At 44.3% G+C, this 14,129-nt stretch overlaps 1 protein-coding gene across 24 annotated transcripts in view; it reads left to right on the top strand.

Annotated features, from left to right (window-relative positions):
- The window catches only part of Camk2g (calcium/calmodulin dependent protein kinase II gamma), a 58,119-nt gene that overhangs the window by 29,324 nt on the left and 14,666 nt on the right, over positions 1-14,129 (top strand). For 14 of the 24 annotated variants that reach the window (XM_047554416.1, XM_047554422.1, XM_047554417.1 and 11 more), the window contains 4 exons: positions 1,793-1,876; positions 2,112-2,154; positions 4,773-4,835; positions 6,790-6,833. In XM_047554416.1, coding sequence (XP_047410372.1) covers positions 1,793-1,876; positions 2,112-2,154; positions 4,773-4,835; positions 6,790-6,833 — 234 coding nt within the window. The remainder of the gene's footprint in view (positions 1-1,792; positions 1,877-2,111; positions 2,155-4,772; positions 4,836-6,789; positions 6,834-14,129) is intronic. The other 10 variants (XM_047554425.1, XM_047554419.1, XM_047554427.1 and 7 more) reach the window with 1 other exon arrangement.

Below are 14,129 nucleotides of genomic sequence, written 5' to 3'. Positions count from 1 at the left end.
TGAGTTGCCCAGGAAGTGAGGCATGAAGGGGGAAAGAAATGGTACTTCTTAGAGGACGAAGATTGGTCAGAGAGATTTTTTATTTATTTTTTTACTAACAAGTCTCATACAATTAGTGGGCTTCGTTGTGATAATTTAATACACACATACAACATATGCTGTTCAAATCCAGCCTCCCTTTAATTCCTACCCTCCTCCCCACTCAATCTCCAGGGTTCACTGTTCCACAGTCAAACCCAAACTTTTTTTTTTTTCTTTTAACTTCTACATATGAGAAAGAGCATGTCATACCTGTCTTTCTGTGTCTGGATTATTTCACTTAGCATCATGTTCTTCAGTTCCATCCATTTTTTAAAGACTTTGTTTAAGAAGTTTGAATATAATGTATAGACTACCAGGAAGAATCTAGTCCAGAGGAAGGGGTTGACAATGTATCTAATTGAGGAAGCAAAGGTTTAGAGAACAAAGAGAGGGACTATTGAGCTCTGCTCAAGGGGTCCACCCTGTGCATGAGGAATGATGTTCTGAGACTTGGGTTAGGTTGTGAGTGGGCAGAAATCAGCTGGTGGGTGGGCTTCCGCAGTATGTGCATGGTGACTTCTCGTATAAATTTGTGGAAAATTTATACTGAGGAAGATGAGATAGAATGAGAGATTTTGGGAAGGTGGGGAAAGTTGTTTCAGGAAGCAGGAAATCAAGTTGGCCAAGGGTGAGGACAAAGATTATGTGGTTGTGGGCACCAAGCTACAGGTCCCAGCATTTATGTGTCTAGCAGCTTGGCAAGACAGCAACAGCAAAAATAGTGCAGAGCAACTTAAAATGGTCACTCAAAAATTGGGTAAGTAGCCTGCTGTGGCGACACATGCCTGTAATCCCAGGGACTCAGGGGCCTGAGGCAGGAGGTTCTCAAGTTCAGAGCCATCCTCAGCAACTTAGTGAGGCTCTAACTCTCACAACTTATTGAGATCCTGTCGCAAAATAAAAAGGGTTGGGGATATGGCTCAGGGGTTAAGTACCTCTGGGTTCAATCCCTGGTACCAAAAAGAAAAAAAAAAAAGGAAAGTACTATGTCTTGGGGGGTCATTTTTGTGGACTCCACCCTCCCCAATCCTGCATATCTCTATAGCCCCTGAGGACATCACTATATTATGATATTTCAAAATAATTGATACTTTTATCAATGACCCCAAGCCATCAAGGAAATGTAGACTATGTCTGGTTTCTGTTTAAGGAGGCAAGGAAGTAACTAGTAAATATATCAAAAAATTTTTCATCCAAAATGATGAAAAGAATTGATCCTTCAAGGTACACATCCTCAGCTTCTCAGACCACAGATTCATTCAGGACCTTGTGGGGCATGCCTCTTTGAAGGAATGAACATTTTAAAGAGAGCAAGAACCTGCCTGTTCTCTCACTACTCAGAAACTGGGCAACAGCAGGTGCTCAGTAAGCAGTTGCTGAAGGAATAATTGCCAGGCTCAGAATGCATAGGGTACTCTTTCCCATTTGCAGCCTCCTTTGCTCAAGGAAGATTAGCATGTTCTGTTGGCACACTCGCATAGCATCAGTTATCAGGGGTGCTTTCATGTTTAGATTGTCCTTACATAACCTTGAGTTTGGGGTTTGCTTTTATTTTGTGTTTTCATGTGTGTGACTTCATTTGATCTTCAGAGCAACTCTCAAGCGGCTGAGTATACAACCCTGTCCTGGCATAGCCATTGATGCCAGGACTAAAGAAGGGCAGAAAGGGTCTGGACTGGGGGACTCACAGGCCTTTTTGTTTGGTTTCCAGCAACGATCCACAGTAGCCTCCATGATGCACCGCCAAGAGACTGTGGAATGTTTGCGCAAGTTCAACGCCCGGAGAAAACTGAAGGTAAGTGTAGGTTTCTGTTCCACCAACCTCCTGAAATCAAGCCTGTTAACAATGCAGGTTCTGCCCCATTAGAGAAGGCAGCTCTGCTCCTGTCTGGAGCTGAGCTATGCAGGTTGTCCATGTCAGGGGTGCCAGAACCCAGTGTCTTCAGGCTCTGACAATGAGCTGCTTTGCCTGAGGCCAGGCTATCCATTTATAGAGTCTGATTGAACTCAGGACTCTCCTCTTTCCCCAGGGCGCCATCCTCACGACCATGCTTGTCTCCAGGAACTTCTCAGGTATGTTTCCCAGTTGAGCATTTTAATTCTGCCAAGGTGAGTGGGTCAGAAGTGGCGCACAGCCAGCCTGGGCAGTGTGGCTGTCTCAGGCAATTCCTTGAACAGGATTAATAAGGATCCTTTTTGAGGATTCTGCTGCTGCGTCCTCTTACTGAAATTCTTGGTGTGAGGGGAGGAGCCTTCACTTAGACTCAAATTTATGAATTTGTTCCTTAGAACCTCCCAAGTAGTAGCCTGCCCAGAATCCCATGTACTTTTTTCCCTATACATTTTTATTTAATTCTCTGAAGATTCTTAGCACTTTAAGATTATAGCCAGTCTAGGGTATTGGAGGATGTGCTGGAGGAAAAAAAAAAATCAAGATGAGGTATTATGACTTTTCTCAGTTGCCACCAACTAGGGTGATCTCTTTCCTCCTTATGGCCAAGTAGAGATGACTAATAGAAATTATTCCAGATGTTTAGACCTTTTACAATGACTCAGGCTTAAAACATTTTCTCTGATACTAGCTGTAAAAGTGAAGAACTAGAGACCAACCAGTGGAAGGAAAGGAACTTGCTTAGATTTACATGAGGAATCGTGAGTTGGGATCAGTAATTTGTAAGTCGCACTTGACATTATTTCTAAGATGCAAGACACTCCACTCCCCTTTGCCCCCTGCTTTTACTCCTACCCCCAACATTGTTTGCCCTCGGTTGGGAGCACGGTGGATTTTCTGTGAGAAAAAGATTAACATCAAGGCTTAAATTAAGACAGAGAAGTCTCTCCCCAGCTTGCTGTTGCCCTGATCTTCCTTCCCTCTAACCCCAGCCTCGCTATTTTAGTTCAAGAGCCCTTCTCACCTCCTAACAAGACTCCCTCCCTTGCTTTCCTCCCGCATCGCCATGGAGAGAGGCTTGTGTGGGAGCAACAACCACAGTAAGGGTGGGCAGCCACTCTGGGCAGGGGTTGCTTCCTTGAGTTGGAGTCCTGACGGGTTTGGCTGTGCTGATTTCAGGTAACCCAGGGGCCTTGGCTTGGAGGAGGTCGAAGGCATGACAGCCTAGAGCTTCACTAACTCCAGCCCAAGAGTCACAGGCTCTGGGGATGTCAGGACTGGATAGTGAGCCCAGGTCGTGGGCCCATCCTGGGCCCGTCCCCTGTGACTCTGGTTTGGGGGATCATTCTTATGTTGTGGTACCCAGAGGGAAAGGTCGTGGTCCCAGATTCTCCACTCAGGAGAATGGGAGTAATGGGCTGTCCATCTCCCACGAAGATGGAGTTGTGGCCTCACACTGTGCTTCTTTCCTCTAATTGCTTGCAGCTTCTACTTTCTGGGGTTAAGAGCCTTTTTAGAGGATACTCAAGGGCATTTTTATGCTTCCCCTTGAGTGTCTACCTGTCTTTTCTTCTGTCAATTTAAATGCGAAGACAGGCTACTGCTTCTCCTTTAGCCTGGTCCATCAATAGCAAGGACCCTGTCCTTTGGCCTCAGGTCTTCATGTCACCCACCTGCAACCAACATTTCAGGAAATTGGTATCCTGGTTTCAGGAAATCAATCTCTCTGTTAGGACATAGTACTTTAATTCATCCCTAAAGAGCCTCCTGTTCTTGTTACCCAGACCTTATCTGGTTTTGAGCCCACTGCCATGGATCAAAGGAGACACACACACACACACACACACACACACACACACACACACACACAGAATTCTTCAGACATTCTAGGATGCCCTCTTCTGTCTCTGGAAATTTCTGCAGAAAAAGCTACCTACAGGTGTGTCAGGAGGAAAGGCACCTGTGTTTCCTTAGGCACAAATTAGGCTATTTCACAAGTATACCCCAAATAGGTGGACCACATCTTAACCCTGAACTTTAATAGCCTGGTGAATGGTGAAATCATAGCTTCCATAGTATATTTCTTCAGAGGCCTTTGTTTTCTTTCTGTGGACTTATTTCTTAGGCATCTTTACTTCAACATACTGAAGCACAGACTGAGGAAAGCTGCTTCTCTTGGCTACCTCCCTTAAGAGGGAGGGCTCTGTGTCTCTGAGAAGTTGTGGGTCATGGAGCTGGACCCATCTGTAAACTTAGTTGTCCAAAGGCCATGCCTCCCCTTGGCCCTGAGTGCTAGTCTTTCTACCATTCTGAATGTGGTGAGGGGAAAGGGCTGCTCTGTGCTCCAGGCTCTTAGATAATGGGCTCATTTATGTCCTAGGGAGGGAAGGTCTAAAGGTGAAACTTGGTATCCTTGCAGCCTTAAGCAAGCCTGGGTCACCTCAGAAAGGGCATCTGCCTCTCACCAAGTCAGGCTTTTACCTGTGAACCCTCACCTGAGTTGGTCATGGGATAAGCACTAAATACATTTCCACAAAGTAGCTGTATGGTACTCCCTTCACCTTGTCCCAGCCTGGTCCTCTCAGGCTTCTGGACTGCTGCAGGACTGGCTGCACCTGCCTCATCGGCCTGCCTCTGGTGCCTCCGCTCCCCCAGCTCGGCTGGCTTGACCATGCCGCCTGGGCCCTGCTGTGTGTGGGCAGCCAGTGGTGTCCGTGCCTCATGCTGGGGCATGCTCGCTGCTGACTGGCCCCCGTGGCTTTGCGGCAGCTCTGTGCACTGAGAGATTGTATCCCCTCAGTTGGCAGGCAGAGCTCCGCCCCCGCCTCGCCTGCCGCGAGCGCCGCCGGCCTGGCCGGGCAAGGTACGTGGCATGAGTCCTCCCTGACCGCCTGCCTCGGCTCCCTGCCACCCCACCAGGAGGGCCAGCATGCCAGGCCCACTCACCAGGGAGGCGAGTTCCATGCTTGTGGGCTGAGATGGGCATGCCAGAAGGACCACCTAACTTGGCATCTGCGAGCGCATTGTTGTTACGGAGCCCCCTAACCAGCCATGCATGCTGGGCGCTTGCCAACTCTCAGGAGGCAATAGCCTGGGGATGTGGAGCTGGGAAGTAGGAACCTTCCCTCCAGGCAGCCTAGGGCCTGACCTGCAGAACTGCCCAGTACTAGGACTAGGCTTCTGCAGCACTGTTTAAGAGCCCACAGAAGAAGCCTTGCCCCTCAAAATTATGAAGTCTGGTGTTTGCAGGCCTCCAGGTCTGAAAGACTGTGGAGTGCAGAAGCCTCGGAATCAGCCATCCCTGGGTTTGGATCCTAGCCTTGCCACACTCTGAGCAAGTCACATCAGCTCTCCCAGCCTTAGTTTCCTCATCTCTCTAATGAGATTCACAGATAATATGGTGATGCTTAAGAACAGGTATGACAAAGGCTGTCAACCTTGCCTGTACATAACCACCAATTACCTGGGAGCTCCTAAAGAGTCCTGATGGCAGGGCCCCACCCCAGATAAACAAAATCAGAATCCCTAGTGGATAGAATAGGCATAAGCATTTTTTAAAATTCCCTGAGGAATTCTAGTGGGCAACCAGAATTGAGAACTGGCTAATGTAAACAAAGCCCTTACTAGTAAATATATTTTTAAAAAATTTCAAATGCAGCTTGATTGGAGATTGGACCAAATGCCCTTTTTTGGAGTCAGAATCTTGTGATGGAGGGACCCTGTTCTCACTGGAGAAAGATGGGCCACAGCTTAGGTAGGAATGGCTACCTGAAGGGCAGAAGGGTAGCAGGTAGCAGTGACAACCGCGGTTAATAGAGTACTTAAATCATGTACTAGGCACTCTGCTAAATGCTTTTCAGGCATGGTCCTTTTGGACTCCCATCAGTGCCCTGTGACCTAGATCCTATTTTATTTATCCCATTTTATTATGAAATTATGGCTGAGAGAGACTTACTCTCACAGGGTCACAGAGCTAGTAGGTTGAACCAAGATATAAACCCAGGACAGTTCAGGTGGATCAGACAGTTGGGCTAATTACATTTCCCTGTTTCTCTCGGGACTTGCCCACCCACTGCCTGCAGCCTTTGTGGCCAGCCAGTGTCACCAGCCTTCTGGTATGGAGCTCATCAGCCTTGAGCATTACTCCAAGCCTGGCTAGAATCTGACAGCAGCTATTTTTCTGCTTAGCCCTTCCTGTTCATGAGTCCAGAGAGTCTGGGGAAAGAATGGCAGCTAGAACCCAGTAAACCTGGTGAGGTCCTACCCAGTGAAGGCTTCAACCCCCTGGCAAAATCCTCCTGTAGGTGGTCCTGGTTTCTGTGTCTGTGTCTGTCTGTCCTCACGTCTGGTCTCCTTTGTGAACTGTGACACTCTGTTTCTTGAGAACAGTACGGAGATGTCTTGCATCCTTCCAGTGTGGCTATCTGGAGAACCTCCGTGGCATCTAGGAATGGAGCCCTCACCCTTTTACCCTGGCACTTTGCTTCTAGGCCTGGGTGGAAGCTCTCAAAGGCAGAGCTCCCAGTGCCCCCAGGCAGCTCCAGTACTGAATATGGTTTCTCCTCCTAAGCACAGGGTGTCTGTTTCTGCTGAGCCCACTTCCACAGCAGAGGAGATCCCAGGTGTCCTGAAGGCCATGACACCATTCAAGAAGCCCTTTGTGCAGAGGAACTACTAGGAAGGGTCTCTTTCAGGGGTTTTGGAGACCTCTGGCTCCCTTGTCAGATACAGCAGTCTCTTGCAGATCCAGTTGCCAGACTTCAGGTTAGGATGAGGGTAAGATGCAGAAGACGTGACTTTCCTCTTTGTTTTCACAGCTGCCAAAAGCCTATTGAACAAGAAGTCGGACGGAGGTGTCAAGGTGGGTATCTCTCCAGCCTTCTGACCAGAGACTGGCCTCTCCCCCCCAGTAGTTATTCTGGAGAAATCTAAGCACCTTACTTCTCCTTTCCCTGAAAACCATCTACTCTTGCTATTCTGCTTTAAATTGGAAGCCTCTGTGCTCTGAAGAGCAGGTTCCACTGGCCTGGGAAGGAAGAATGGAGAGGTGTCCTTCCTGATCCTAGCTGGTTGGGAAAGATGCAAGGGAAACAGTCCAAATTATAGAGCTGACCCTGAGCCTGACTTCCACACATGTGCTTCATCTTGAGGGCTTGACTGAGTTTTAAATACCATCTAATTAAACACCCACCCCCCCATTCCTCTTTTTTTTTTTTTTTTTTTTTTTTTTTTTTTTTTTTAAGTACAACACTGTTTAATCAAATGAAAGCAAAGTTTGCTTGGGTAATTCAGGCAGGGTACAGAATTAGAAATCTGAAGCCACTTTTCTTTTGGTCTTTTTCATTTTCTGAAAAATACTTGCAGAACCCAGGTTAGATACCACTGAGCAAAAACATTTTAAACTTTGTTGAGGTTAGGCTTCTAGGGGGCCTGCCAAGAAGAGGAACAAGGTGCCTGCAGGGCCCAACAGGAAACCCTATTGTGAGTAGCTGCTCAGCTGAAGTGAAGAGAGCCTGGGGCTACCACAGGGCCCAAGGTGCATGAGGATGCTTTGGTGGCAGAAAGAGTCCTGGGACTGGGACATTGGGTAGGAGTTCATACTGTCCTAAAGCCTTCCAACAGACACCACAGAGAATTTCAACCCATAAAATTATCCAAACCTTCGAATCTCCAACAAAATTTAAATTGGGCCTTTTTCCAGGATCTTTTGTCCACTGTTGAAATATATACACTTGCCCCATTCCCTCCCCTCAGTCCCTTCCTTTTTCCCTTATTCTCTGCATGCCTGCTTTCTGTGTCCTTCTGCTCCTAGGAGGGGAGCTTGGGCTCTTTGTATACCTGCTGACATGAGGGTGCCAGGCAGCCCCCCAGTTCTGAACTCAAGCTAAATGGGTAGAGTCAAGTTAGGAAAAGGGGACAGGTTTAGTTGGAGAAAGATTTTGGATATTTCTATCTGGGGAAGAAGCTAAAATCAATCCATCTTTACAGAGTAGTACATAACTCTCAGATGTCTAGCTCTGCACACAGCTCTGAGAGGCACACAGAAGTGGTACAAGAGGTGATGTAGGTATGCTTTTACTCCATGTACAAACAGAGAAACAACATGTATCCCATTTGTTTACAATAAAAAAAATAATAAAAAATAAAGGCTATCATAAAAGCAAAAAAAAAAAAAAAAAAAAAAAAGTGATGTAGGTTTTACATTGCCTTAGGGAGAGGAAAGCCAACACAGCTGGAACTACCTAAGCCCCCATGGGATGGTCCAGGCCAGAAAGTTGATGGGATAAAGCTTTTTGGAGGAAGCCTAAGAGAAACAGGAAGATTGGAGCCAGTTTAGCAATTGCCTCTAGGGTATGGTATTGGAGGTGAGGGCAGGGCAGAAAGAAACACCTTTCAGCTGTTACTTTGTACACTTAAATGTATTTTCTTTAAAAGGAGATGGTATTACTTCTGTAACCTAAAAACAAGAATATGAATTTTTTGAGTTCTCACAAATGTTGATGCTCTTCACCCAACTGGAACACAGGGTGGATGGTACAGAGATCTCAAAAAGGCAACTGGGAGACAGTAGAATAAATCAGGCATAACTTTCCTATGTTCATGTGTAAATACATGAACAATGTAACTCCACATCATGTACAACCACAAGAATGAGAAGTTATACTCCCATGTATGTATAATATGTCATAATACATTCTACTGGACTGGGGCTGTAGCTCAATGGCAGAGCGCTTGCCTAGCATGTATGAGCCACTGGGTTTGATCCTTAGCACCACATAAAAATAAACAGGCATGCTGTCCATCTACAACTACAAAAAAAAAATTTTTTAAATACATTCTATTCAATGAATCAATATGTATCTGTAAAAATAAAAAAATATTTTAATTAAAAAAATACTTTCTATTGTCACACATAACTAAAAAGAACAATTTTTTAAAAATATAGTTCTGGGGCTGGGGGCTTAGTTTAGTGGTAGAGCACAGCAAGTCCTTGGCTCAGTGTTCCCCACCCCCTGCCAAATATAGATGGGTCAGTCTGATTGAGTAGAATAATGGAGGTTTGTATATTAAACCTTAGAAAATATCACGGGCCACTGAGTAGGAAAATCTGTGGTGAGAATTCTGATAAATATTTGAAGGACAGGGGGTATAACTCCAGGGTAGAGCATGTGTTTAATGTGCATGTGGCCCTGGGTTCAATCCCCAGTACCAAGAAAGACAAAAGAAGACTCAGCTGAAGGCATATGAATGAGTGTAAGAGGGGAAGAGCTAGACACAGTGGTGTCAATTAGAATTTTTTTGTAATCTGGTGGTAGCATCGAGAAGGAAAGGTGATTATAAGTAGCAAGGGATAATAGAATGCTAATCAGAACAGGGGCTACCTATATCTGTGGTCCACTTGCACCCTTGATGCTGGGAATCCAGCTCTGATCAGAGGTCTGTCTGAGGAAGCTTGTTAGATATGAGGGATTAAAAAAGGAACCATCAGATAATGTGAGGGTTTCCAGCCTTGAATGTTGGACAAATTGGTGGTCCCTCTGCTAGAAATGGTAGTAGGTGTGAAGGAAATGGCCATCTAGATGGAAAGAGTTTTGTTTTGACTATGTTAGGATTGAGAGAAAGGTGGAGTATGTAGATGGGCATATCTTTAAAGGCCCTGGGGACACCTGATACAGCCCGAGGAAGAGTCCAGCACTGAACTTGAGACTCACTTGAGTCCATCACACAGTGCACACCCCCAGCCACTACTTACTAGATGCCTGCTGTGTGCTCCAAGAGTTCGAAGGCAGCAACATCATCTACCCTTTTAGGTGTTCACAGTGGGGGAGAGATGAGGCAGCCACTAGTTCTTGTACAGTGTGATAAGGCGCCTGGGGAAGATGTGCACAGAACAGGCATCGGGGGAGTAGAGACATGAGCATCAAAAGATGAGGAGATCTTGAAGGAGATGGCTAGGAACTGAGTTTGAAGGACCAGTTTGGGTTTGCCAGGTTGTGGAGGAGGAAGGATATTTCAGGAAGAGGGAATAGCACATGTGAAGTTGCAGTTTGAAACTGCTCATGATTATGGGAACTTTAGTAGCTGCTGGTTGACTGAAGGGACAAGCAAATGCCAAAGACAGGATGTAAATTATAGCAGGGACTGCTGAGCTGGAGGGGAGAGGATGGACAGAGAGTCATGAAGAGATGGGTTTCTCAGTTGGGTATAATGGCACACACCTGTAATCCCAGTGGCTTGGTAGGCTGAGACAGGAGGATCATGAGTTCAAAGCCTCAGCAAAAGCGAGGTGCTAAGCAACTCAGTGAGACCTTGTCTCTAAATAAAATAAAATATTCCCCCAGAATAGGGCTGGGGATGTGGCTCAGTGGTCAAGTGCCCCTGAGTTCAATGCCCAGTGCCAAAAGAGAGAGAGAGAGAGAGAGATGGGTTTCTAGCCAGGTGTGGTAACACACACTTGTAATCCCAGTGATTTGGGAGGCTGAGGCATGGGGGTCCCAAGTTGGAGACCAGCCTCAGCAATTTAGTGAGACCCTGTCTCAAAATAAAAATTTAAAAGGGCCGGGGAATGTAGCTTAGTGATTAAGCACCCCTGGGTTTAGTTTCTTGTACCAGAGAGAGAGAGGTTTCTAGCAGAACTATCTAGATGCTAGTCCCCAAAATGAACATCAAGTGCAGCCATGTAAGATTAGACTAAGGAACTAATTAAAAATATACAGATTTCAGGTTACAGCCTGAAATTCAGATTCTAGAGGCCTTGAGTAGGAGGCAGAATCAACCAGTGAATTTTAATACTTCTACATGAATCTAAAGCACACAAAGGTTTAAAAGTCTGATAAAAGGACTATTTGGGGGATTATCTGCTAATAAGGAACTGGAAGAAGAGGTTTCAACAAAGGAAAGAACAAAGAGTTGGGAGAACAGAAAGTGTACAGTCATGTCAGATCCCACAGGAATATTGAGGAAGAACCTGGGCGGTCAGAGCCATTAGATAAATTGCTTTAAATGAGAACATGTGTGGGGAACCTAGCCCTGTTGTGTGTCCAGACCCAGACATGTGCAAGGCTCTTGTGAGAAAAAATGTTTCAGGACCAAATAGCAGGTATTTAGGAAGGGAATGACCAAAATTAAAAGGCCAAGAATAGATGGGCTGGGAAAATACCCACAGCAGGTAGGATGTCTTTTTATTAAATAGTTTCTTCAACGAATAAGAATTCCTGCCTAAAACCCAGCAGAAAGATGGTCAAAGAAGTTGAATGGACCATCTGACATTGAGAAAGTAGACCTAGATAACGAATGTAGAAAAACTTTAACTTCACTAGTATCAGAGAAATGCAAATTGAAAGAAGATGATTTTTTGACTCTTAAGCTAGTGACAGTAATGAAAAGCACAATGGTGCTTTCTAATATCGCCTGTGGTGAAAAGCCCTGCAAGTGTTCCTACCTTTTTTACTTTATAATTCTACTACTTGGAATTTTTTCCTAATTGTCTTATTTTCAGAATAATTCAGAATAGGGAAAAGCTGAAAGCAGAAAGATGTTCAACACATTTTTTTTTTATAACTGAAAAGATTGAAGACATTTCAAAACCAAAAAGGAAATAACTATGGGACTTCTACTTAATAGACTATTCTAAAGTTACTTGTTTTCATGAGCATACAGTGGCAAAAATGCTTTATAGGAAGCGAAAAAATATAGTGGGAAAATGTTTTACATTAAATGAAAAAGGGGAAATATAAAGAGACATAGGTGCCAGGCGTGGTGGCATACACCTATAATCCCAGTGACTTGGAAGGTTGAGACAGGAGGATGGTAGGTTCAAGGATAGTCTGGGCAACTTATTGAGACCCTATCTCAAAATAAAAAGGGCTAGGGATGTAACTCACTGGTAGAGCCTCCCCAGGTTCAGTCCCCAGTACCACTAAAAAAGGCGGGGGCTATTGTCTAAATTTTGTTTAAAAAATGTTTGTAGATACTTATTTGGTATATATTATGTGTAATATAATACAGGGGAAAAAAACTTGAAAGAACCTGTATAATCCTAGTTGCTTGGGATGCTGAGGAAGGAGGATCATGAGTTTGCAGTCTGCCTGGGCAACTTTGAGACCCGGTCTCAAAGTAAAAAGTGCTGGGGACATAGCACAATTATGGAGCATTTGCCTAGCATGGCCAAGACCCTGGGTTCAACCCAGTTACTACAAAAAGAAAGAAAGGAGGCAGGGAGAATAAAAGGAAAAGGGAAGGGATAGGAAACTCATTGAAGTATAAATCATAACTTCACTGAGTGATGCAAATTTGTAAACTTTTATTTTTATGTGGTGCTGCTGAGGATGGAACCCAGTGTCCTACCTAGGCAAGCACTCTGCCACTGAGCTACAACCCCAGCCCCAAATTTGGAAACTTCTTTAAAAAGTACATTTTTCTATACTTTCCACAGTTTTCACCTAGATTATGTATTACTATTACAACCAGTAAATCCAAATTCTCTTTAAATCAATACTATTTATTTTTAAATAAATAGTATTACACACAAGGCATAAACTTGTGTGTAGCTTATAATTTTATTCTTAAATTGTGAAAGGAAAAAGAGTAGGAGGACAATAGGAGTTTGCCTCTCTTCTGTTTTCCAAATTGTTTGTAATGTGACTATAGTCCTTTTAAACTCCAGAACTTATATACAACAATTAATGGTATGATTGCTTGAAAGGTCTGAGTAAAGGAAAGGGAACACAAAGCTAGGTGTGCAGAGTTGGGCCTTTGAGGGCTCTCTTGAAAGGGGAGTTGTTTGGGGGGAGGCTGTGAAGTTGCTCAGAAGATTCCGAGCTTTCTGCATCATGGATAATTCTTCTATACCCCATCTTCCCTTCCCAACTTCCTCCCTCATTTCTTCTGCTAAGTATCTGTAGGAAGGTTTCCTTCTCACTAGTCAGAAGCTTACTTTGAGCAAGATGCTCAAAATAACTAGTTCTGGTTTGAGCCTTGCGCTCTTGAATTTGGTTTCTTTGAAGGTGAATGCCAGTGACTCAGGGGATGTGGAAAAGTGAGAAGCTCTTCTGAGGACAAGACTGAAGGGATCACAGATGCTCAGATTCTGAGAGGCCTCAAGTTAGAACCACTTGGTATTCTGCTAGTCCCAGGCCAGAATGGCTATCTAAGCTTTAAATAAAAAAGAAGAGCAGGGGGCAGTGACCCATGCTTGTAATTCCAGCTACTTGGGAGGATGAGCAGGAATTTCTCAAGTTCAAGGCCAGCCTGGGCAGTTTACCAAGACCTTATCTCAAAATTTTTTAAAAGGGCTGGGGGCGTAACTAAGTGCTAGAATATTTGAGAAGCCATAGGTTCAATTCCCAGCAACACCCAACCAAAAAAAATAAGTAAATAAAAGAAGAAAGCAAGAAAAGGGTAATTATCTCCTTAAGTGCTATTTGAATATATTCATTTGCTTAAACTAAGTATGAAAAGGAGGCTTGAACTCTTTTCCAGTGTAGGTTTTTTGTGTCTATGTACATATATATATATATATATATGCATATGTCTATATACATATGCATATAAAGCTATATGCATATAACTTTTAAATAAACGTGAGACATGGTTCTTTAAAACTGATCTGGCCTTTAAATAATGCTGCAGTATGCTAGTTGAGGAATGCAGCTGTGAATAGCTGAGGGCAAAGCCCTGAAAAGATGCAGAGAGAAGCCAAAAGATGTGCACTAACCTGGGAAACAGCCTTGAAGTGGGAAAGAATGATCTTGGGTTCTCCTTCAGGACAGTTTAGGAAGAAGAAAACCAGCTAGGAGAAAACTGGGAATATATTCAGCATAAGGCTGAAAGTTTTTTTGCTTTAAGGCAAGGTTCAGGAAAAGGCAACTGCAGTGGCCTTTGACAATGAGCCCCTGCAAATCACCAGAACCAAGACTGGGCCTGATGAGTGAGCACCAAGGAGATTTCTTATTTCTGTGATTCATTGAAAGTTAGAAACCTGCACTCTGCTTTCATCTGGAGAAAAACCTATGGACTTTCCTTCAAAGCATTAACTTGCGTAAAGGATACCAGGAAATAGGTAGGAAGAAAGATGGGTGGTAGGTTTGTAGGTAGCTAGATATAAATATAAGGCAAGTCTCTCTTTTTTTTGACAGATAATTTTACATTTGGGCAT

This window comes from Sciurus carolinensis, chromosome 5 (assembly GCF_902686445.1).
Source record: "Sciurus carolinensis chromosome 5, mSciCar1.2, whole genome shotgun sequence".
NCBI classification, from domain to species: domain Eukaryota; kingdom Metazoa; phylum Chordata; class Mammalia; order Rodentia; family Sciuridae; genus Sciurus; species Sciurus carolinensis.
This window is presented reverse-complemented; position numbering and strand designations above follow the sequence as displayed.